The sequence below is a fragment of the Spermophilus citellus genome (genome assembly GCF_964194105.1).
Source record: "Spermophilus citellus genome assembly, chromosome: 9".
Taxonomy (NCBI): domain Eukaryota; kingdom Metazoa; phylum Chordata; class Mammalia; order Rodentia; family Sciuridae; genus Spermophilus; species Spermophilus citellus.
In genome coordinates, this window is record NC_138191.1 from 27,108,838 (window position 1) to 27,135,349 (window position 26,512).

The following is a 26,512-nucleotide window of genomic DNA, read 5'->3' on the forward strand; positions in this document are numbered from 1 at the left end:
TAATTTGCATTTTTATTTTGGGTTAGTCAAGGAAGGACAACCATTTTGATTGTCTGTTGCTGTGGAATAAAACAAATTAATATCTTTGAGTATTAAGACTCGTGGAGGGGCTGGGGATGTGGCTCAAGAGGTAGCGCGCTGGCCTGGCATGCGTGCGGCCCGGGTTCGATCCTCAGCACCACATACCAACAAAGATGTTGTGTCCGCCGAAAACAAAAAAAAAAACAAAACAAAAAAAAAAGACTCGTGGATATTCTTTTTCAAAGAGCAATGATGTTAGGTGTTTTGTAATTGCTAAATTTAGTTGAATCTTTTATTCAGCAATTGTAGAGGATACTGCTGAGGGAAGACACATATTCATAGTATGTTCAAATCATTGTTTTTTCTAATATTTTTAAGCTTCGAGATTCCACTGAACAATTTCAAGAATATTACAGGCAAAGATTACGCTATCAACAGCATTTAGAACAGAAGGAGCAGCAGCGACAGATATACCAACAAATGTTGCTTGAAGGAGGTGTGAATCAGGAGGATGGTCCTGATCAGCAGCAGAATCTTACTGAGCAATTCCTTAATAGGTTGGTCTTCTAGTTACTTTTGTTGTTGTTGTTGTTGATGTTGTTCTTTATTTATATATGGTGCTGAGAATCTAACCCAGTGCCTCTCACATGCTAGGCAAGTGCTGTACCACTGAGCCACAACCCCAGCCCTAGTTACTTTTTTTTAAAATACCTTTATTTTATTTATTATTTTTATGTGATACTTGAGGATCAAACCCAGTGCCTCACATGTACTGGGCAATTTCTCTACCACCCACCAAGCTACAACTCCAGCCCTAATTACTTTTTTAAAATATAAGGAATTATTTCAAAGTTATTTAAAGCAAGCACTAACTGCTACTTTCCACTCACTTTGAACTTTTCAGGATTTTTAAGTGTTTTAAGTAATGAAGAGTTACATAATGTCTTCCAGTCACAGAGTTCTATGGATTCATCTAGTTTTGTCCTTCTTCCCTAAGCAACTCGAGAAGAGTGTGGTGGTTCAGCCCATAGGTTAGAAGCAGATTGCCAAATGGATCCAGCTCTGACCTAGGGTAGCTCGGACCAGAAAAAAATTACTTAGTTTCTTTTTGCCTATTCTCTCATCTAATTCTCAAGTTTACCATGAAGATTAAATGTAAAGTGCTTAGAACAGTACCTAGCACATTATAAGCACAATATTGGTAGCTATTATTTTTATACTTAAAATGAGTGCTTAAACCTACAGATTCAGCTGGTCACAGTAGTGGGCCAGCTACTTGAGAAACTGAGGCAAGAGGATGGCTTGAACCCTGGAGTTTGAGGCCGGCCTGGCAACATAGCAACACGCCATCTCAAACAAACAAATAGAAAACAAAAACAAAAAACCTATAGATTCTTTTGGATTCAGCATATTTACATGATTTTTTTCTTATAATTTTTGGCTAAACAGTATAAAATATTGTTGCTAATCAGGAATATATTTATGTGGGTATATGTGCATATGTCTGTGTTTAAAAATCAATGATGAGGGCTGGGGTTGTGGCTCAGTGGTCATGCGAGACCCTGGGTTCAATCCTCCACACCACATAAAAATAAGTGAAATAAAGGTATTGTGTCCAACTGTAACTAAAAAATAAATATTAAAAAAAATCAATGATGAATATTTGTATTTAAGTGAATGAGGGTTGTTGGAGATTAAATGAATTACATATGTAAAAGTACTTAGAGCAATTTCTGACACACAGAAAGTGTCCTATTAATGTTGGCTTTCATGATTATGATTAGGCAACTTTAGTGGTGACCCTTAGATCCTCACTTGGTTCAGTGAGGATACTTCAGTGCTTGATACCCTGAGTGACTTGCAACTCTAGTGAACCTGAAATGGATCCTCATGCCAAAACTTCATGCAGGGAGTGTTTTATATTAATGACTTCAAGATTCTTTTTTTCCTGGGTGGGGGAGTAGTACCAGGGATTGAACTCAGGGGCACTCAACCACTGAGCCACATCCCCAGCCCTATTTTGTATTTTAGAGACAGGGTTTCACTGAGTTGCTTAGCAGCTCGCCCTTGTTGAGGCTGGCTTTCAACTGGAGATCCTTCTGTCTTAGCCTCCTTGGGTGACTTTAAGATTCTTCTCTGAACATTCAATCTGGGGATCATTTTCTTACTACTTTGATGAAGTCAGTAGTTTGTCAGAAATATTCTTATGTGGTGAATTGCCACTTCTGATTTTTAGAATTTTTCTTTATATTCATTAAAGTCTGGGGGTAATGGTTGCAGTTTGGCTTTCTAATTTATTTTTCTGTGAAGAAAGATATTTAGCAGGGAATTAATTACAAGTTGAAGTGTCAAGGTTCTGTGACCCTAATAGTGGTAGGGTTGTGCTTCCTCAGAATTAAGTTAAGCTATCCTTTTTTTTTTTTTTTTTTTTTAAGGACAATCATAAATAGAATTTAAACAATTTAAGTTCAGTTTTCTGCATATTTATTATTAAACAGTTGTTTACAGTTTCTTTTTTAAAATTTAGCACATTTGAAATTGCTTAAATCAAAGTCTAGACCTCCTATAATAAATTTAAAACATATTTTAAAAATGATATTATCATGTGTTGGAGACTTACATCATGCCCCCATCAATCTTTCTCCGTTGCCCCTTTAATTTGACTGAACTGTTCTACTATTTTGCCAGTAGAAAAGGAATTCACTGGTACCTCACTCTGTCCAAAAGTGAAATTTAATTAAAAACAATCAACAGAGGAGAAGCAAAGTTCCTGGGATTCAGACAGGATGCAGATTAACAAAGTACCTAGACAAGGAACCAGCTTAAGACATTCAAGTTGAACTCAGGGACACTCAGCCACTGACCTGCATCCCTAGCCCTATTTTGTATTTTATTTAGAGACAGGGTCTCACTGAATTTGCTTAGTGCCTCACTTTTTTTTGCTGAGTATGGCTTTGAACTCTCAATCCCTTCTGCCTTAGCCTCCTGAGCCACTGGGATTATAGGTGTGCACCACCATGCCCAGTAAAAGGTGCTTTTAAGGACTCAATTATACCCGTTATGCCTATCTCCTTTACAGTGTGGCACTGGGAAAATTTGGATCTTCTTTTAGTACCTTAGTTATGTCTTAAATTGATAGTAATTTTTAACACTAAATTTGCCATCAATTACATGTGCATATATTTACTTTCCTCTAATCTTTGATACATTATGAATGTAATTAAAAACTACTCATATTTTTTGATTTTACAGGTCCATTCAAAAACTTGGTGAATTAAATATTGGAATGGATAGCCTTGGTAATGAGGTATCAATGCTAAACCAGCAATGTAACGGGAGCAAAGCTAATGGATCTAATAATTCTTCTGTGACTAGTTTTGCTACACCACCTCAAGACTCTAGCCAGAGATTAACACATGATACTTCAAATATTCACACAAGCACTCCTCGTAAACCTGGATCAACAAATCACATCCCTTTTCTCGAGGAATCACCTTCTTGTGGAAGCCAAATGTAAGTGCTTCTCTTTTTATAAAACTGGGAAATACTAACTTCATACTAATGAATAGAAACATAGAAAGTTGAATTCTTTTTGGAGACTTACAAGTGAAAGTTTTAGAGCTCACTGCTTCACCAGTTTTTTTCTAGTCTGCCTTCATTTTTCTGTCTCCTTTTCTACCAACTTTTGAATAAGACTCTTTGTCATCTTTATTTTCCTTCAGGTGTTCTTTTTGCTTCCTCTCCACCACCAATGCAGTTCTGTTTTAAGTCATCTTTACTTAGAGATCCTATAGTTTTAGGTTTTATCTTCTTTATTTTCATTTTTCTTGCCTGTGTCATCTTTCTACAAATAATCTTAAAATTCTCAGTCTTTGAGGGCACAGGAAAATGCTTTATAAGATGGTAGAATGATTGCAGGAAGACAGTGTTGGCAGCTCTGATAATTGTAGCAATTGATGACTTTGCATATTATCTCACTAGTCAGAAAATTTTTTTGCTATCATTTGTAAACAAGTGTTAATTTATGCAATGGGAATAGTTATGGAACATTTTCTTTTACTAATGTAAACACTTTCAGAATTGTTCATTTAAAAATGTACAACTTACTTTGGGCACATGGATGCTTATACAAATTGGCCTTCTAATTAGTATCAAGCTCTTCTTTTATTTCAGAACATGTATCTGTCTAATATTTGCTTCTTTGTTATTATTCTCCAATGCTTGTTTTGATTACTCCACAAATTTTAAATTTTAATTTAATTTTAAATCATTTTTTCTTTCCATATTTTTTATTGGTGCATTATAGTTGTACATGACATTGGTATTTGTTGTTACATATTTGTACATGTGCACAATATAATTTGGCCAATATCATTCTCCAGTATCAAATTTTCATTTTTTTGATCAATGTAATATGTATGTGTGATTTGAAAAGACAAATAATACTTCAAGGCTTAAAATAAAACAGAGCTGGGCTTGGTGACACATGACTGCCATCCTAGTGATTTGGAGGCAGGAGGATTGCAAGGTCAAAGCCAGCCTCACTAACTTAATGAAGTCCTAAGCAACTTAGTGAGACCTTGTCTCAAAATTTAAAAAAAAGGATTGGGGACATGGTTCAGTGATTAAGCATCCTTGGGTTCAATCCCTAATACCAAAAATAAATAAATAAAAATAAAACAGAATGCCCTATCTTAGCGTCTTTGTCCATGATTTCTATTTCCTGTAGGCTGTCATTTTCCAACTTATTTGTATGTTTAATTTGCTATAGATTTTCACATTTATGAATAGCATGCTTTTATTATCCATTGATTCCCTATCATTTTTCCCCACCCACAACACACTCACTTTATTTACCCCTTCTTTTTATGTATATATACACACAAATACAAATACTTTTGTTTAAATGAGTATTCAGTGTTAACATTACATAACCCTGTGAATGTTACTTACAACTGGATCATATAGTGTAAGATGATTACATATCCTTTTTATACAACTTTTATTTTTTATTTTCCTACGGCACAGGAAAATGTGATTACCCCAATTTGTTGTACAAATATGCATGCACACATGCTTAGTTATCTTAGTATTTATCACTAAACTCAGCAAATGTTTTTGACAGAAATATAAAACCATAAAAATTCTTTTATGATAGCAAAAAATATCAGATAAATTCTTTATTCCATTTTTCCCCCTGGGAGATATTCCTCCAGGATCATTTGTTCCTCACTTCATATTCATTTTTTCTTGGCCACTTTATATGGGCTTAGTGAATTCTGGAACTTTCTTCACCATTTTTCTGGGGATTCCTTTGTCTCTTTCCTGTATTGGACCCCCTGTTTTCAAGATCTCATGTAGTTTCCTAGAAATGGATATATTAGAGGTGAAGTTTCTGAGACTTTGCATGTATAAATATTTTTATTGTATTTCACACTTGATTTGTTAGTATCAAATTCTAGAGTAGAAACATTCCTCAGTGAGACCCTGTATCTCAAAAGGCTTTGTCTTAGGATCTTCTAATTTTAGCGTTCTTATTAAAAAAATCTGGTGCCATTTTGATTCTTGATCCTTTCTCAGAGGCCTATTGCTTTTTCAGTTCTGGAATTTTTCAGGTTCTTCTCTGATATTCTGAAACTTCATGCTGATATACTTCAGAGTGAGTCTATTTTCCTTCATTTTGTTGCTTTTTTAAGCTGGAAACCAAAATTTAGAGAAATTTAAAAAGTATAAATTAGTGATTTTTTTCACCTCTGTTTTCTGGATTTTTTTTCCTACTATCATACTGTAATTTTCAAAGAGCTCTTATTCTCTAAAATTTCCCTTTTAAAAAAATATCTCTTGCTCTTTTCCCAAGATTCATTATTTCCTCTTACCTTTCTAAGGATTATAATTATAGGTTTTAACTTGTTCTCTGAATTGCCTCTCTTCTTGAGCCCTTTCTGTTTGTTTTAGTGTCTTTTATCTAGGAGGCTTCCTTCAATTTTCAGGAAGTCTTTGGCTGTCTTAATGAGTGAAGCATTGAAAGGATAAGTATGTTTTGCTTATTGAAAGGAAAGGCTACAAAATGGGTAGATTTGTTTATCTTTGGCCTTAAAAAAGTGACTAACAGAAGTATTGTTTCATTAAGGGACTCTCAATTGTCAGTTTTGGCTAGTTTTTTCTTTTGGGCCAGGTAATTTTCCTGATGAGCAATCTCCAGGTTTCTACTTAGGGTAGGATTTAAACATTATAGACGGGATTTTGAAACTAAACAGAATAAAGGTACTTGACATCTTACTATAAAATGTATGAACTTGACTTAATCTTTCCAGCATGGCATTTCATACCATACAACTATTCTTGGTATTACTGAACCCACAGCTTCTTAATAAATGTCTTCACAGAGTAACTTTGAATAGGGTCAGTGAGGTCATTTGCTAAAAAGAAAAATCAAAGATTGATAAGATAGGTAATTTAGTTTCTGTTTTGATATTCTGAGTAAAATATATTTGAATTTCTACTCCTACAGCTCATCAGAACATTCGGTCATTAAGCCATCTCTTGGAGATTCTTCAGGGAATATATCAAGGTCAAGAGGGGAAGAGGTAATACTTTTGGGAAGGTGGTTTATTTTTTCATATGCACTTACAAATATTGCTAAATAATTCTCTATTCACAAAAACCCATTTTTAGAAATGTTCATTATTGTTAATGTTGGTATTCATCTCAACATAGTTGAGCTGTTAGTGGACTAAGTGGAGAGGTTGTCTTAGCACATTTTGGAGTATTCATATTAATGCCAGTAGTGACCTTAAATTGGCACATGAATTGGGACTCTGTACTATTTGTTTATTTGTTGAGATATTATTGGCATCTTCATTGGCTTCTCATTCATATTTCTGTTTTTAGATTTGGATCATACATTCTTTCCTAACTAGTATATATTTTCTCTCTCTTTTCCTTAGTTCAAATTTTAATTCCATAGATTTTCATGAAAATGGAAGGGAGACCAGCAGAATAGAGGGAAGGTGATTAGAGGGAGGGAGGAAGTGGGAGAGGAGATACTAGGGAGTTAACTGGGGAATGATGTTGACCAAATTATTTTATGCAAATGTATGGATATGTCACAATGAATGTGCTTATAAGGGTATAACAGGTAACAAATTAATAAACTCAGCCATTTTCATGATAAATACATTGGTATATTTGTTCCTTGCACAAACAAATATACAATCCTAGTGTTTCTGGTTCTTTTGATTTTCAAGAAAAGCTTGAAATTAGATTTTTATGTGAAATCTCCTATTTTATAAATGGTCACAAATTTTTAAAAATTCAAACACCTTGAAAGAAAGAAAATAAAATCTATGTGTAGCTATTGCTATAAAACAACTCATAGTAATTAAGGTTTTACATGCTATAGGCCATTTAATAAATTAGTCATTATTTTTTTTTCTTCCATATGCTATTCGCTTAGCAAATGTTACATTCCTTGCACATGGATTAATGGAAAACATAACATTTTTAGTGAAATTCATATGTATAACAGAATTCAGTTATATAAGACAAGCATAGTATGATATCCGTTTTGTCCCCTCTTCCCCCATTGAGAATGTGTTTCATGGATGCATAAACTCTTAAGTAGTTATTATGGTCCTAGTACTTTGAGAATACAACCAGAGTTGAGTGATTGACTTTATGTGTGTACTTGATGTTCATACTTCCCAAAGACAGGATTTGGTTGAGTCTGTTGACCTCACCCTCTCTAGAGGTCCCCAGGTCCAATCAGTCTTAATCAGGGTAGTAGTGTGATTTCAAATGATAACAGTAACAAGAGCTGCCAAAGCTTTTATTCAGAATGTCTCTAACTTGCCTTTTTATAAGAGAGCTGTGGAGAGAGATTATCAGTTTAAAGTAAAAAGGAAACTTAAACATTCCAATTAAAATCATTTTTATAATTTAAAAGGACATTTTGCAATTTCACTTTGAATTAGTGAAATACTCATTGTTGGAAATAATAGTAATAATAGTCACAATGTTGCCCACTCTGGTCTTGAACTTCAGGACTCAGGTGATCCTCCTGCCTCAGCTTACTAAGTAGCTGGGCTTACAGGCATGTGCCATAACACTTGATTCCTTCCTACTTTCAGAAACACAAATGATGCTCTCTGATTTCTGTTAGATTTCTATATGTGTGAACTATTTTTTTCCTTGACAATAAAGAAAACTTAATATGGGAATACATTTTTTTCTGGAGGTGGATAACTGGGATTGAACTCAGGGGCACTCAACCACTGAGCTACATCCCCAGCTCTATTTTGTATTTTATTTAGAGACAGGGTCTCACTGAATTGCTTAGTGCCTCGCTTTTGCTGAGGCTGGCTTTGAGCTTGCAATCCTCTTGCCTCAGCCACCAGAGCTTCTGGGATTATAGGCATGCACCATTGCACCTGGCTAGGAATACTTTTTAATCTTACCTTTTGTCTTGATCACCAAGAAAAACTTGAATGTTTATGAACTGACTTTGATTTAGTAATGATTAGCAAAAACTAGAAAAATTAGGACTAATTTGAATTTTTCACTTAAAAAATACAGGTATTAAACGCAAAGTGAACAAACAGGAATAATATAGTTCAAATGAATTTAAAATTTGATAAAGGTGAATTCTTTCAAATTCATATTTTCCACAGGATGACTTTTATATTCATTCTTTCTGTAGGATGACAAATCAAAAAAGCAGTTTGTTTGTATTAATACTCTAGAAGATACACAAGCTGTTAGAGCAGTGGCTTTTCATCCAGGTGGTAGTTTATATGCTGTTGGTTCAAATTCAAAAACTCTGAGAGTATGTGCCTATCCAGAAGTAATTGATCCAAGGTAAGAATAGATGGTTTGTATTGTCATTCTTGCCTTAGGTTTTCATTTTGTTTTGTTTTTTGGTTTCTTTGGTGGTGCTGGTGATTAAACCCAGGGCTTCATGCATGTTAGGCAAGTGTTCTACGTCTGAGCTACATCTCCACCCCTTGCATTAGTTTTTAACTTAGCTATATTGGTCCTTTTTTCAGAATTGCCATTTAGTAGTGTTTCAATCCTTTCTTCCTTTCCTTGTATTTAAGCTTTATTTTAGATTTTCAGAGTTTAGGAAATATACTTAAATCATTATTATTTCTTTTCCATAAAATGCTTTTGATTAGACCATTATTCATTTACTACTCCATTCTTCTTTATTTCCATGATTTTTTAAAATTTATTGTTGGTCGTTCAAAACATTACAAAGTTCTTAATATATCATATTTCACAATTTGATTCAAGTGGGTTATGAACTCCCATTTTTACCCTGTATACCGATTGCTGTATCACATCAGTTACACTTCCATTGATTTACATATTGCCATTCTAGTGACTGATGTATTCTGCTGTTTATCCTATTCTCTACTATCCCCCTTCCCCTCCCCTCCCCTCCCCTCCCCTTTTCTCTCTCTACCCCCTCTACTGTAAATCATTTCTTCACTTGTATTATTTTTCTCTTACCCCTCCTTTCCTCTTATATGTAATTGTGTATGACCCTGAGGCTCACCTTCCAATTCCATGCGATTTCCCTTCTCTCTCCCTTTCCCTCCCACCTATCATCCCTGTTTAATGTTAATCTTCTTCTCAAGCTCTTCGTCCCTACCCTGTCCTTGGTTTATTTCCATGATTTTTATATTTTGCTTTTTATCTGAAAAGTTCTTACATTCTAGTTAAATTGCCAAAGATAAAGAAAGACTGGCTACACACTGGGAAAATACACATTTCTTATGATAGCTTATAAGGGGCTTAGGTTAACCTATATGAAATTGCTCATATTTGACTGTTTTAAACCTACAGCAATTCAAATTTCATTTTATCAATCTAACAATAGTTTTACCCTATTGTTTTAACAGATTATGGGACTTGAAAATAAGACATGTCTTTAAAGACACGTCATTTAAAAAGGATACATTACCTTATCTATTAGGTGTAAAATGAATTCTTTAATGTTACTAAGAAAACGAACAGCTTAGATGTTACCTTATAGAAATCTGAATTTAAACTATTTACTATTCAATTAACTGCTCTTTTTGTCCATTTATTTGATAAAATGTTTGCTATCAAAACAAACTAGCATTATAAAGATCATGAGCTATTTATTGGATTTTCTGGTTAGGGAAATGAATGGCACAAAAGGAGTAGTTTTCATACCAAACAAAACAAAAGCACCCAAACAAAACAAACTATAAATCTTTTTTAATTGTAAAAACAATACATATTATAGCATGTTTTAGACATTTTTTAGACAAGAAAACCAGTGGGTTTTTTTCCCTACTTGCTGTGCTGGGGAATCTAACCCAGAGCCTTGTACATGCTGTGCAAGCACGATACCACTGAACTAAAATACCCTTTATCTCAGGTTTTTATTTATTTGAGTAGTTTGGCTATCTCTGTGTCTGAAACCCTTTTTTTTTTTTTTTTTGGTGGTACTGAGGATTGAACCTAGTGGTACTCTACCTCTACACTTCATCCCCAGCTCTTTTTTAAAAAATTTGAGACAGGGTCTCACTGAGTTGCCCAGGCTGACCTAGAATTTGGTATCTTCCTGCCTGAATCTCCTTAGTTGCTAGCTTACAGGCATGTACCACTATACCCTCTGGTTTTGATGATTTTGACTTGGACTTTGATGGAATTTAAAGAAAAGAAGTAATAGGGCCCATGTTAAGACAGAATAGTAAAATTTATTTGTGCTCACTGTATCATTAAGTAGAAATATGAGAGAGAGAGAGAGAAAAAAAAAAAGAGAGAGAAGGCAGAATTGTAGATCAGGGAGTAGAAAATGGCAATAATTATGGAGGCAGAGCCAAAGACTTATTTGTGTAGAGTTAATCTGATCTTAAGTTAACTGTTTCCCATTGTTGGGTTTTTCATGCCAGCACAGATGTTTCATAGATTGTAAAAGAACTGACTTTTATGAAAATAAATTAATATATCTGGTAAATATGTTTTGAGCTCCAATGTGCTTGGTACTATGCTAGGTAGGCTTCAGAACTAGTTGTTCATAAAACAAACATGTTTATTGAATTCATGAAACTTGCGGTTTATTGGGAAGAAGGTCATTATGCAGATAAATACTCTTATGAATACATGTTGATAGTATTATGAAGAAAAATTGCAGGATTCTATAAGAAAGTTAAATGGGGATGGAGTGAGGGACAGACTGGCAAGTCAGAGAAAGGACTCTTTAAGGAAAGGCATTAAAGTTGAAATCTGAGGATGAGTAGACCTAGCCATAAAAAGAGAAGGGAAAAGAGAGTAGTACAGAAAGAACAAGATGAGAAAGAACTTGACTTTTTGAGGAACTGAAACAAATTCAGTTAGAGTTTGGTGAGCCTAGAGTGTGATATGGCTACAGAAATAGACATAAACTAAATTTTACAGAGCTTTCTAGCCATTTGAGATTTTGTGTTGAGTGTAGTGGGAAGCTGCCTAGCAGACAAGTGTTATGATCTAAGTATATTTTGAGATGATTACTCTAACTGTGGATTGGATGACAAAAAGAGTAGGCCCTAGGAGAAAGGAGGTGTTGTAGTTGACAGCTGGTGTGACAGTCCTGGAGATGTAGCAAAATGGGTGGATTTGAAGTTAAATCCATTTAAGGAAAGAATAAGTAGGACTTGGTAATAAATTGTGCAGCTGAAAGAGAATCTTCTGACCTGCTCTTTTTCTCTAGATCAATATTAAACACTTTATAGATATTGAAGATATATCAATATTCTTTCATGTTTTTTTTTAAGAGAGAGAGAGAGAATTTTTTTTAATATTTATTTTTTAGTTTTTGGCGGACACAACATCTTTGTTTGTATGTAGTGCTGAGGATCGAACCCGGGCCGCACACATGCCAGGCGAGCGCGCTACCGCTTGAGCCACATCCCCAGCCCCCTTCTTTCATGTTTTTTGAAAAATTTTTATTAGTTATGAAAATTCCCATATACCCCAAAATAGAGAAATTAGTACACTAAAATGTAATAGTTAAGATTTTTGTCATATTGTGTCATTCATCCTTTTTATTTGTTTGCTGAAGTCTTTTTAAAGCAAATCCTAGACATAATGTGTTTTTACCCTTTCATTCTTCAGGACGAATCTCCAGAAACATAAAATTTCGTGTGTTTGTATGTGTGTGTGTGTTTTAGTAGGGATTAAAGCCAGGGGTGCTGTTATCACTGAACAACATCTTATTTTCATTTTTTATTTTGAGATGGTCTTGCAAAATTGACCAGTCTGGCCTCAAATTTGTGATCCTCCTGTGTTAGCATCCGGAGTAGCTGAAATTATAGGTGAATGCCACCAGGCTTGCCTATTTTTTTATCATTATACTTAAAGAATCTTTAGTACATAATATTAGTCTGCATTTTGGAGTACAGAAGTTATTCCTTTACTAAACCAATGTTTGACTACAATTAAAGGCCAACTTCTTGTGGAGTGCGGCGTTTAGTACCCTCCATGGCTGAACCTGTGGCACCTCATCCACAATATCTGTCCATCTCCATCTCCTGAATTTGAATACCTCATTTTTATCACTTTTAGCCCTACCGACTCTGTCCCATGCAGCATAGTCATCCAGTACTTTCCCCGCTTTATCTTATTTTCACTGAAGCTGTTCTGCCTTCATCTTTTTCTATAAAAATTCTCCCAGTCCTTTTAGTCCCAAACTTTATTTTTATCTTATTTTTTAAAATATTTTTTAGTTGTCAATGGATCTTTATTTTATTTACTTATTTTTATGTGGTGCCAAGGATTGAACCCAGTGTATCCTCATATGTTAGGCAAACATTCTGCCGCTGAGCTACATCCCCAACCTAGGCCCAAACTTTATACTGGATTGTAACAACTTATACTTGCCTAGATATTTATGGGTAGTTATGAAAACATCAGCCCCTAATATTTTAAACTCTGAAAGAGATCTTGCCTCCTTTATTTTTAATCCATTCTGCATCTTCCCTTTACCCAGCACATTGCTCATGTTATTTAAGAAATGTTTATTGAATTTTTCTAATTTGAAAACATTATTTGCTTTCTTGTATCCTTTTTTTGTTTCAAATTTAAAATTCTTGAAAAATATGAAAAATGCAGTTTTAGGGTTTTTTTGTTTTGTTTTTTTGGTACCAGGGTTTGAACCCAAGGGTGTTTACTTAACCACTGAGCTGCAATTGCCTAGCCCTCTATATTTTTTTTTAATTTTGAGACAGGCTCTGGCTGAGTTGCTTAGGGCCTTGCTAAGTTGCTGAGGTCTAAACTTGCAAACTTGTAATCCTCCTGCCTCATTCTTCCAAGTTGCTGGGATTATGGGTGTGTGCCACCACTCCTAGAAAAAAGTGAAGATTTTTTTTTTAAGAGTCTTATATCCTATTCCCTCTGTGATCTGAAATTATATATTAGTATGATAATGGCTTGTAATTTTACCTTTTAGATTTTCAATACTCTTTATTTTTTATGTTTTTTTAAATTGTTAATAACATATTAGCTGATACTCTTGGCTCCCTCCCTCAAGAATAACCATAATTAACTAATTTATTACATATTAACTAATTTTAGCAGGCAAGAAACTGAAATATCTTAATGTAATTTTTTCTTTTCAGTGCACATGACACTCCTAAGCAGCCAGTGGTGCGTTTTAAAAGGAATAAACATCATAAAGGATCCATTTACTGCGTGGCCTGGAGTCCTTGTGGACAGTTATTAGCAACAGGATCAAATGACAAATATGTCAAAGTGTTGCCCTTCAATGCAGAGACTTGTAATGCAACAGGTAGGGCTCAAGTATATAAGTAGTAGCTAGCTTGCCAGTATTCTTTATATTTTCCCTATGTTGTATATCTATTGTCTCAAATGAAATCTAAGAATATAATGTTAATATATTTAAGTGTTTAATTAATGAGGTTTTTTGTTTTTTTTTTAGTAAATTCTTACAGGTAGCCAGGTGATATCGGAACTTTAGAAAATTATTATCAGAAACATAATTTATAAGTAACTGCAAGAATTGTGTAAATGGATATTTTCTAGAAATTTTGTTTTCTCTTTTTCTTTGGAATAAAAGACAAGGAAGTATCTAGTATAGCTCTGTTTTAGGCATGATAATAACTAAATCAGTATTTTGATTTCTTGGTTCTTTGCTTAGTAAAGTGAAATTTATTATAATGTCAGTTCCTATATTAAAATGTAAACCATACTAGTACCCCATTGTTCTTAGCCAGTTTTTAGGCATTAGCAATCTCAAGTTTTCAAAGTAAGTTGAGCAGCATCTTTTTTTTTAAATTCTTATTGCTGTTTCAGGACCAGATCTGGAATTTAGTATGCATGATGGGACAATTAGAGACTTGGCATTCATGGAAGGCCCAGAAAGTGGTGGAGCTATTTTAATAAGTGCTGGAGCAGGGGATTGTAACATTTATACAACAGACTGTCAAAGAGGACAAGGCCTCCATGCTTTAAGTGGACATACTGGTATGTACTGTCAGTCTCAGAGCTGCTTTTCCTTTTGTTCAACATGTGCAATTTTTCCTCTCTGCATTTTCATAATAGGGTATATTTCATCAAAATGGATTTTTAAAAAATATTTATTTAAAAAAAATTTATTGTTGTAGTTGGACACATACCTTTATTTTATTTATTTATTTTTATGTGGTGCTAAGGATCAAACCCAGGGCCTTGCATGTGCTAGGTGAGTGCTCTACCACTGAGCCACAACCCCAGCCCCAAAATTGATCTTTTTAAGACAGGAAATTTTTATTTCAAATTTTAAATTGCAGGTTGGAGTTGTGGCTTGGGTACAGCACTAGCCTAGCACGCATGAGGCACTGGGTTCAATCCTCTGCACCACAAAAATAAATAAATTAATTAAATAAAGATATTGTGTCCCTTTATAACTATAACTATATATATATATATATATATATATATATATATATATATATATAAAACTAAATATATATATTGTTTTTAATATATATATATTTTTTAAATTTTAAATTATGAACTTTGGGTAACAACACAGTAATGATAACTAACATTGCTATTTCCCTGTGTACTAAGTAATTTTCTTATGATTCCTTAACTTAATCCTTACAACAACCTTAGGATTTAGGAAGTTTTATCCCTATTTTATATCTGAAGAAAGTGAGGCTGAAAGGGTAAGACGCCTTGCCCCATATCACAGGATAGTAAGTGGCAGAACTAATATGACCCCAGCTCTGTCTCTTCCAAAGCTGAGTAACTCTCTAAAACATTTTTCATTTGCCTTTTTGGGGCCGGGTACTGGAGCACTTGACCACTGAGCAACATTGTCAGCCCTATTTTGTATTTTAGAGACAGGGTCTCACTGAATTGCTTAGTACCTCGATTTTGCTGAGGCTGGCTTTAAACTTGTGATTCTTCTGTCTCAGCCCCCTGAGCCAATGGGATTACGGATGTGCGCCACCGTGCCTGGTTCCTTTGCTTTTTTTTGGTGGCAGGAATGAAGTGGGACCAGGGGTTGAACTCAGGGCCTTGCACATTCTAGGCAAGTGCTCTCTGAGTTATATCCATAGCTCCTTTTAAATTTAATTTGAGGCAGGGTTTCACTAAGTTGCCCAGGCTAGCCTTGGACTTATGAAGTTGTTGGGTGTTTAAGTGTGTGCCATCATGCCTGACATCCTATGCTTCTTCCATGGAAAGATTGCCATGATTTCAAATAATGTTGTCAGTACTAATTATGACGTCCTAAAATATAGAAAGAGCCTACTCTACTAATAGAATCACTAAAGAAGGACTTTATTCCGTATGGTTTTGATATTCAGTGTTGATGTTCATTTTACTGAGTTTAAATATTTTTAACATCTATAGTGAGTTTTAATTAACCAGATAATAACTTGTGCAATGATGAGGAGTACTTAACTTTGCACATGTTATGGAAAGATAATCTCCTACAGTAATAACTAAGTACATGATCTTTTATAGGGCATATCTTAGCACTTTATACCTGGAGTGGCTGGATGATTGCATCGGGTTCCCAAGACAAGACTGTGAGATTCTGGGATCTTCGAGTACCAAGCTGTGTTCGTGTTGTTGGCACAACATTCCATGGAACTGGTGGGTTTTCCATTAATTTAAATGAACTTACATGAGAAAGAAACTGTAAATCATACTAGCCTACTTTTTCTCCCTTGCAATAGAAAAGATCATGAAGTAAATACTTCGTATTTTATTGGTTATTTTCAATTGTTTCAAAACGCTTACCTTATTTGTAGAAATAATATTTAGTTCAGGAAACCAGAGCGCAGGGAGAATAAATATCATGTCTCAAATTATTCTGTTATCAGGGAACTTTTAGGATTCAGACGTTTAGAAAGATTTATAAGATGGCATACACATGGCAGAAATTAAATTAAAAAGTGTACTGTTTTCTCTCCATACCAATTCTTTCTCCTCTCTCTCTAACAAATCAGTGTTTTACTTATTCTTCTAAAAATATTCTGTAGATATATATCCAGAAAGTTTTTTAGTGTCATAACTTTCTTCTCCTGTAAACATGCACATGTGCGCACACATACACAGATGGTAGCATATAATGCAATCTTGCTTTTTTTTTTTTAATTTTCAATCAACTTTATTTTTCAACTTCAGATTTCGTTCCTTGTCCATATTATACTAAAAATTATTAAAGTCATGATAGATTTTAAAGTCATAATGTAGACTGTTTTCTAAAGTTCCCCTTAATGTTAATAAAAGAAATTAAAGCCATTAAGAGATTAAAATCTTATCAGCTACATGTTTTCTTTTTTTATTATGTAAATTTTTTTATTTATATATGATAGCAGAATGCATTACAATTCTTATTACACCTATAGAGCACAATTTTTATATCTCTGGTTGTGTACATAGTAGTTTCAGGAACCAAACAATTCAATAAGGCTTATTTTTTTAAAAATGTCATTGCTCTGGGAATTGGCTTCTACCATTCAGTCTACCTCATTTCCCATTTCTTAGAGACAACTATTTTAAATTTTCTTTTTGAGTCAAGGTCTTATTATGTCACTCAGACTGGTGTCAGACCCCTGGACTCAAGTGATCCTCCCACTCAGCCTCCTGAGTAGCTGGGACTATAGACACATACCACAGTGCTGGGTTAATTTTTAACTTTTTTAGCAGTTTTTGTTATTAACTTCTATATTTATATTAATAGTTTTTAAGGTATTTATCGACTTCCTTTAATGATGAATCCTATAATGAGGATTTCTCTTTTTAATTTGCTCTTTTTAGATATACATGAGTGTATTTTGATATATTATACATACATGAAGTATAATTTATTCTAATTAGGATCTCATTCTTGCTGATGTACATGATGAGGATTTTCACTGGTCGTGTATTCATGTATGCACATAGGCAAGTTCTGTCTGATTCTTTTTTATTCCCATCCCACCTTCCCTTCCTTCCCTTTTATCTACTCCAATGAACTTTTGTCCCTACCCCCCTTATTTTGTGTCAGCATTCACATATTAGAACATTCCATCTTTGGTTTGGGAGATGGACTTATTTTACTTAGCATGATAATGTCCAGTTCCATCCATTTACCAGCAAATGCCATAATTTCATTCTTCTTTATGACTGAGTAATATTCCATTTTGTGTGTGTGTGTGTGTGTGTGTGTATCACATTTTCTTAATCTTTCATCTTTTGAAAGGCCTTTAGTTGGTTCCATAGCTTAGCTATTGTGAATTGAGCTGCTATAAACTTGAGGTGGCTGTGTCACTGTAGTATGCTGATTTTAAGTCTTTTGGGTATATACCAAGGAGTGGGATAGCTGGGTCAAATGGTGGTTCCATTCCAAGTTTTCTGAGGAATCTCCATCCTGCTTTCCAGAGTGGTTGCACCAATTTGTATAATGAGGATTTTATGTCCTTTTCCAATTCTTATGATCTCTCTTTCACATAGATTCTATCTCTACATCTTTTCATTTGTAGTGATATCACATTTGATTAAATCAATTTGTATTGTTTATGTGTAGATTTTCCTTTTTTGGTGCTGAGGATTGTTAAGTCTGGCCTCCTTCTGCCTCAGTCTTCTAAGTTGCTAGGTTACAGGTGTGCAAACCCTGTACCTGGTTTCTAACCTACCTTTTATATCTCAGCTTTTATGTTAATTTTTATTAAACCAAGGAACTTGAGCCAGACCACCTAAGCTACCTGCCTTTTTTATACTTTTCTTCTGAACATTTTCTCATGTAATTCTTGCTCACCATAATCACCTTTCTTTTGTCAAAATTTCAAGAGAAGATTATTTTAAATTATGTGTGTTTATATGTGTATATACACATATACTGTTATTTATATGGTTTATATGATTTAACTTATGTCCCAGACCACATTAGTCTAGAGCAGTGTTCTTTAGCCTTATTTTTATAATTGACTTCCTTTTCCTAACAAGAAAAATAAATACTAAGGAGTAATATTTTTTTACAAGTTAAGCTTTGGAGGGCCCACAAATCATTGCTAATGTTTATAATTTTTTCACCCCTGAGAACCATTATGTATCCCATCGGAGGTGTTACAGCCACCATTGAGAATAATGGTATAGTTAGGGCTCAAGCCTGTAGACTCTGAACTTACTTTCTGTTGGTAGTAAATTATGGGTTGCTTTAGGACATTTCTTACATTAATGTCCTGAAATATATTTTGTTATCAAATTTCTTGTTACCACAACTAGACTCCAAACTGAGTATAAGAGTATTTACAAACACTTACCCAGCAGTGAAAACACTGGATAGAAAAAGTGGTTTCTTTAGCCTTGTTCATCAAGGCTATTAATAACACTGTTCTGGAAGTTCTTTCAAATGACAAAAATGGTTTTTCTCATTCCTTACAGAATCTTGCTTTATCCCTTGCCCTAATAAAGAATACAAGTGTTTATTGGTTGAGTGTTTACTTGGATTTTTCCACAAGTGAACAGGATTGATAAGCTATATTAAGTCACTAGTATATGGTTAAGTGAACATTGCAATTTAGGTATATTGATTTTCTATATTGAAACTTTTTTTTTAAAGATGTCACTAGTATTTATTAACTCTAAGAATTGGGATTACAGAGTATTTTTACTTTCTTATTCAGATTTTTTAAAAAATTTTAAATTTTTTATTCTAATTTGTTATATGTGACAGCGGAATGCATTACAATTCATTTTACACATATAGAGGACAATTTTTCATATCTCTTGTTATATACAAAGTATATTCACACATTCATGTTTTCATACATGTACTTAAGGTAATGATGTCCATCTCATTTCACTGTCTTTTCTACCCCCATGCCCCCTCCCTTCCCCTCCTACCCCTCTGCTCTAGAGTTCATCTATTCCTTCTATGCTCCCCCTCCCAACCCACTATGAATCAGCCTCCTTATATCAGAGAAAACATTTGGCATTTGGTTTTTTGGAGATTGGCTAACTTCACTGAACAATATCTTCTCCAACTCCATCCATTTACCTGCAAATACCATGATTTTATTCTCTTTTATTCTCCCCTCTACAGGCAGTGCTGTGGCATCTGTAGCTGTAGATCCCAGTGGTCGTCTCTTAGCTACTGGTCAAGAAGATTCTAGCTGCATGTTGTATGACATAAGAGGAGGAAGAATGGTACAAAGTTATCATCCTCATTCCAGTGACGTTCGTTCTGTTCGATTCTCCCCTGGAGCTCACTACTTGCTAACAGGCTCTTATGACATGAAAATAAAGGTGACAGACCTACAAGGTGATTCAGATTAACCCTTCTCTTTGTCTTTAGTCTCTCCTATTATGTTTGAGGTCTTTCTTTTGTAGTCTGGAGTTTTTGACTATAAAACATTTTTAAATTTTAATTTTATGGTATTTACTGAGTAAATTACTGAGACTACATTAAGATGTTACAGCAAATTAACAGTGAATAATCTTATTTTTGTTAAATGGTTTTAATTATTACAGTGAATCATTCTGAGATAAATGACAGACTTATATATTTTTATTAGATTCTTTGAAAAAATATTTTATCTGGGCATGGTGGTATATACCCCTTCTCCCAGCGACAGGGGCTGAGGCAGGAGGATTTAATTTCAAAGCCAGCCCCAGCAGTTTAGCAAGACCCTGTCTCAAAAAATTGAAAGGACTGGGGTTGTAGCTCAATGGTTAAGCACCCCTGGGTTCAATCCCTACTGCCTCCTGCCAAAATTATTGTATAATCTGTAATTATATTATCATACCTATTTTTTTTTAAATCTTAAGCAAATATTTATTGTGAACCATCTAGAGATAGAGAGATGAAGAAGGCAGATGGCTCTCACCTTGATGGATCTTATACTTTAGAGGTCAATAAAAAGTAAACCAATAGACAATGTAATTTTAAATATTGTTCAGTGCTATTAAAAGCTATAGCATGATAGGAGATAGTGACTGTGGGGTGTGAAAGGGAAGGCTGTTTTAGATAGGATAATTAGAGTAGGTCTCTCCAGAGAAATGCCATTTGTACAAAAGACCTGAATGATGAGAAGGAACAAGTCATGCCAGGACCCTAGGAGAAGAGCATAGTGAGTATAAGGATGTTAAGGTAGGAGTAAACCTGGCACAGTTGTGACACTGCTAGAATCCAAGGTGGCTAGAAACTAGTCAGCTAAGGGAGAAAGAGACAAAAGACTAAGTCAGAGGCAGGAATTTACAGGCTTTAAAAAGAATCAGGCTTTAGGTAGGTGTGGTAGCTCTGGAGGCTGAGACAGGAGGATCTTGAGTTCAAAGCCACTTCAGCAACAGTGAGGTTCTTAGCAGATTCTGTTTGCCTAAGAGACTCTGTCTCTAAATAAAATACAAAATAGGACTGGGATGGGGCTCAGTGGCCAAGTGCCCCTGAGTTCAATTCCTGGTACCTCCCCCCCACCCCCGCCGCTAAAAAATATCAGGCTTTATTTTTAAGGGTACTTCTAAGTTAATAGCAAAATTAAGAGGAAGATAAAGAGATTTCCCATCTAATCACATATGCATGGGCTCCCCAATTAGTAGCATCCCCCATCAGAATGATACACTTGTTACAGTTGATGAGCCAGAGGCAGTTGAAAAAGTATGACATGAAGCCTTGGAAGATTTTAAATAGAAGAATAATATGATCTGAATTACATTTTCAGATAATTTTGAGTGTATCATAAGTGAATCATAAGTAGAGCAAGAGTAGAAGTGTCAGTGAGGAGGCTATTGGAATAGTTCAGGTGGGAGATGATGATGGCTTGACTAGGATAGGAGAGGTGGAGGTGGTAAGAATTGACAGAATTTGGGGTATATTTTTAATTTGTTTGGTTAGATTTAAGGAGTGAGGGAATAAGAAATTAATGATTCATAGGTTTCTGGCATAAGCAACCAGATGGTGCCATTAGTTGAGATGAGGAAAATGGGTGGGGAAGGAACAGTTTGGTAAGAAAAGCAAGAGTTTGATTTTAAATGAGTTGAATTTAAGATGACTAGAGGAATCAAGTGAGGCATTGGATAAACCACTATTTGGATATGAGTCTGGAGCTTAGGTCAGTGAGAAGTCAAGATTGGAGATAAAATGGGTGTGAATCGTAAGTATATAAATAGCCAAGGTACAATATGAAATTTCAGAGGAAATGAGGTACAGAGGGAACAAAAGAAATCTACGGGGTTGATTCCTTGAGATTCAGCAAACTTCAGGATGTGAAGAGAAAAGTAAACCAAGGTGGAGTGGCACCGAAGTCAAGTAGAAGTCAAGTGGGTTGAATATCCTGGAGAATGGCATCTATGTCAATTGTTACCAAAGGTTTGCTGTATGTATGTTGCAAAATTCTGCTAATGTGATTTATCCCTGTGTATACCTTTCATACTATAATATTATAAAGTAACAGGAACCTAGAATTATGTATATACTTATTTTGCATTATAAATCAGTATCTTTTTCTTTTTTAATTTAGGGGACCTCACTAAGCAGCTTCCTATTATGGTGGTAGGGGAGCACAAGGACAAAGTGATTCAGTGTCGATGGCACACCCAAGATCTTTCCTTCCTGTCATCCTCTGCAGACAGAACTGTAACTCTCTGGACTTACAATGGCTAGAGTTCACCCTGTATCAGTCTATGCAGTGAAAGCACAGAGACTAAGACTACTGAATTACGAAAACTACAAATCTGAAGAATATAGACTGTCTAAGAAAGTGGTTTAGCACGAAGAGACCCCTTATTACTATGTATCCCATTGATAGGAGATGTTGGGTAGTGTTATTCTGCAGTGCTTTCAGTCTTCCATGTGGGCTCATGCTGCTGTGACCTGCTATATGTAGTCTCTTTGCCAAAGTCTGTGGAAGAGCTCTTACGTTGTTGGTGTGCACTCCAAGTCATGGTGGACGATGTGTTTACAGTTTAGTATTAAATGCATTTCTTGGTCTTTGCCTAAATAACAGTTTTATATACACATTGAAATTAAAGTATACTTTAAATATATTATTACATAGAAATGCAGCTGAGTTCTACCCAGTTTAAACATAGGTGTTCAGAAATTACTTTGCTCTTCTCACAGCCCCATTTATCACTTGTCTTCTAGAGACCAGAATTTTATGTCTCTCAAAACTTACACAGTTGTGTTCACATAAGGATCACTACAGAGTTTAAAGATGAATGGAAAGCTGCTTCTTAGTTCATTATGTGGTGTAGTTTTTTCCTTTTTCTTAAACCCAGGAATATGGTTATTATTTTGTCACATAATTTTGATCCAGGCTAAAAAGGTAAATGTGTTTGCTTCAGAAACTTGTTAATTTCAACTTTTTGAATGCAACAAGATACCTCCCTTCTAAACTGTACTGCAGAAGCAGAGCAGCAGCAGTTATGTGATGCAGCACTTGATGGTACAGTGAGTGTGCTGGCTAGCATTTTTCCTCTTAAAAATTAAAAACTTTGCCATAGACCATAGCATGGCTTGAAATGCTATGTCTGCATGATAATTTAAAATGGGAATTTAAACTTTGCACTCCAAAAGCTTATTTGAATTTTTTTATTGCACTGTTTTGAGTAATGCAGAATAATGATTTTATTTCTACAGCATCGTAGATTCTAACATTTATGTATCTTTATTTTCATACTGTACAGTAATTTTACTTTAAATTATTAAATAGGCTATTTTATTTATTTTAAATGCAGTTGTATTGGTTCTAATTATTGAACTGTCTGTGTACTGTATGTAGCAAGCAATTTTAATCTATTGTTCACAAGTGGAAAAGGTATTAGAAGTGTAACTGTGCTATTATTTCAATAAAGACATCTTGACACCTAAAACTTTCTCTGTTCCTCAGAGTCTGTGTTTTTCAATTCAGAATGTTATTTTTCCAGTTTATTTGGAAGGAAGTGGGTCCACTGGATGAATAGATAAACCCCATAATCAATTTCTTATATTCATTTCTGAAGTTCTTCTACTAATTAGAACTTTTTAACTCTTGGAAAGAGCATAACTTTTGTGTGTCTCTTCTGTGTTATATAAGATTTAGAGAACTTTCTACTCTGAGTATATTGTGAATTTTAACCAATAAAAGTTTAGTAAAATGTATAAATTCTAATTGTGACTCTGAATATGTTGAATTTGTACTTCAACATAGAAAGAAATGAAATCTAATTAGCTTTTGGGTATTCAATAGGTAGAGTTTTTCTTAATTTTAAGCAAACATAAAGGGGAATTCTGAAAATAGGCCAGTCTCATTTTCTTTTTATGCTTAATTTTACACGTTAGGTACTATAACTAGTCATTTGTGTTGTTTAAAATTAGGATAAAGGATAATTTTTTAAAAACTTGAATTTGTTTTATTTTTGACAAAAGCCAAGGAAGTATAATACCGCTTCTTTTTTTTTTCCAAATCAAACTTAGTTTTGTTGTTCTTTATGAACATCAAATGATTTTGTCCAAAGCCAAGTGAAAATGCATCTCAGGAAATCAAAATAATTACATTCAAGGAATACAGAATTTTCTCACCATGATATATAAAGGTTGATACATAACGTAGATGAATTAGACCCATTATCAATTGACTTTGAGATACCTAGGGTTTGTTGTTTCCATTTTTCTTTGTACCAAGCCAAGAGGAAATTCCTAAAAGAAAAATTGACATTGAAAGGAATCTTCTTTTGTTCATAAATAGGCTAGTTCTTAACAGTCATTGTGTGGGAGCATCCCAAGGTAAGTATTGCCTAGCATGAACACATTACAGTCCAAAATATGTCAACTGTCAGCTGTGCTCCCTGCTGCTGGTTCTCCTGAAGGGAGACCTGAGTGGGACACCTCCATGGATACAATAGCCCATCTCCTGTTTTGCATTGATCCATTTTTCCACACACTCCAAAAGATTTTTTTAATATATAATATATATATTTTAGGTGTAGATGGACACAACACAATGTCTTTATTTTTATGTGGTTCTGAGAATCCAACTCAGGTGTCCCGCACCCCCCAACTTGCTAGGTGAGCGCTCCACAGCTGAGCCACAATCCCAGCCCTCCAAAAGATTTTTAATGATTAAAAATGAGCAAAGGGGGCTGGGGCTGTAGCTTAATGGCAGAGTGCTTGCCTAGCATGCGTGAGGCACTGTTCGATCCTCCATCCATGTTCACATAAAAATAAAAGCATCCTGTCCATTTACAACTACAATTTTTTTTTTTTTTTTTTTTTTTTTTTTTAAGATGAGCAAAGGGGCCAGGAGCAGTGGTGTGTGCCTGTAATCCCAGCCACTTTGGAGGGGGAGGCAGGAGGGTCACGCATTCAAAGCCAGCCTCAGCAATCTAGCGAGGCACTAAGCAACTCAGTGAGACCCTGTCTCTAAATAAAATACAAAAATTAGGCTGGGGATGTGGCTCAGTGGTTAAGTGTCCCTGAGTTCAATTGCCAGTACCAATAATAATAAATTTTTAAAAAATGAGTAAAAGACTTTAATAGATTTCTCCAAAGAAGATCTATCAATCTATCTATAAACTGGCCAATAAACACATGAAAAGATCCTGTTGGACATGGGTGCATACCGTATTCTCAGAAGACAGCCCCAAGAATTCAATGCCAATCTGGACAACATAGTAAGACCCCCATCTAAAAAAAAAAAGTTCAACATCACTAGTCATAAGATGCAAATCAAAACCCCTGCTATCAAGAAAAAGTGTCGGGCTGGGGTTGTGGCTTAGGATAGAACACTCGCCTAGCACGTGGGAGGCACTGGGTTAGATCCTCAGCACCACATAAAAATAAAAAAATAAAGTTATTGTGTCCAACTACAACAACAACAAAAATTAAGAAAAAGTGTCAATGACAATGTGACGATATGGAGAAATTGAAACCCTTACAGCTGGGAATGTAAAATGGTGCAATCTCTCTGGAAAACCATGCGGTAGTTCCTCAAAAAACTAAAAATAGAATTACCATATGATCCAGCAATTCCACTTCTTAGTATATACTCCAAAAGAATTGAAAGCAGGGAAATGAAGGGATACTTGTGTGTACACCCTTGTTCACAGCTGCATAATTCCACAATTGCCAGAAGGTGAAAGAAACTCAAGTGTTCATCAGCAGATGAATTGATACTTAGTGATTGTTAATCTTGGTTGTGGGCTGGGGATGTGGCTCAAGCGGTGGCGCGCCCGCCTGGCATGCGTGGGGTTCGATCCTCAGCACCACATACAAACAAAGATGTTGTGTCTGCTGAAAACTAAAAAGTAAATATTAAAATATTCTCTCTCTCTCTCTCTCTCTCTCTCTCTCTCTCTCTCTCTCTCTCTCTCTCTCTCTCTTTCTCTCTCTCTCTCTTAAAAAAAAAATCTTGGTTGTGAACTTGACTGAAAGACTTTTGGAAAATTGGTAAAGTAAACGTCTGGGTTTGTCTGTGAGGGTATTTCCAGAGAGGATTAACAAATGGGTCAGCCAATAGGAAAATCGGCCCTGAATGTGGGTGGTACCATCAGCAGTAGGCTGGGATCCCTGAGGGAAGGAAAAAAAGGCGGGGTGGAAGGTGTTGGGGCTAGGGGTGGAGCTCACATTTGTATGCACATTTATCACTTCTTGCATCTGTGTTTTTTATTACTGCCATCACAGACATCAGTTTCCAGGTTCTTCAGCCTTTGAGTGTGGATTTGCACTGGGAACTCTAAGGAGCTTCCAGGCAGCCTTAGACAGAGTCTGAATCTTTGGTCCCTTTTGTTTTGAAGCTTCTGAGCTTTTTGGACTGAACAGCAACTACTGATTTACTTGACTATCCAGACTGCAAATAGCCATTGTGGGACTATCCAACCTCTGATTGTGTAAGCCAGTCTAATAACTTCCCTCTCATATATGCATTCTATTGGTTCTGTTCCTCTGAAGAACCCTAATACAAGTGTGATATATACATAGCATAGAATATTATTTAGCCTTAAAAAAGAAAATTCTGATGTGTTACAACCTGGTTTGAATCTTGAGAACATTTATGCTAAGTGAAAT

General features: G+C 35.0%; 1 protein-coding gene across 7 annotated transcripts in view; it reads left to right on the plus strand.

Moving 5' to 3' along the window:
• Window positions 1-23,444, plus strand: part of WDR47 (WD repeat domain 47) — a 61,033-nt gene extending 37,589 nt beyond the window's left edge. For 2 of the 7 annotated variants that reach the window (XM_081307925.1, XM_081307929.1), the window contains 9 exons: window positions 400-578; window positions 3,274-3,534; window positions 6,533-6,608; window positions 8,720-8,877; window positions 13,650-13,819; window positions 14,344-14,514; window positions 16,006-16,137; window positions 19,574-19,792; window positions 21,987-23,444. In XM_081307925.1, the coding sequence (XP_081164051.1) occupies window positions 400-578; window positions 3,274-3,534; window positions 6,533-6,608; window positions 8,720-8,877; window positions 13,650-13,819; window positions 14,344-14,514; window positions 16,006-16,137; window positions 19,574-19,792; window positions 21,987-22,129 (1,509 nt within the window). In that variant the 3' untranslated portion in view covers window positions 22,130-23,444. The remainder of the gene's footprint in view (window positions 1-399; window positions 579-3,273; window positions 3,535-6,532; window positions 6,609-8,719; window positions 8,878-13,649; window positions 13,820-14,343; window positions 14,515-16,005; window positions 16,138-19,573; window positions 19,793-21,986) is intronic. The other 5 variants (XM_081307924.1, XM_081307926.1, XM_081307927.1 and 2 more) reach the window with 4 other exon arrangements.
• The last annotated feature ends 3,068 nt before the right edge of the window (window positions 23,445-26,512 follow it).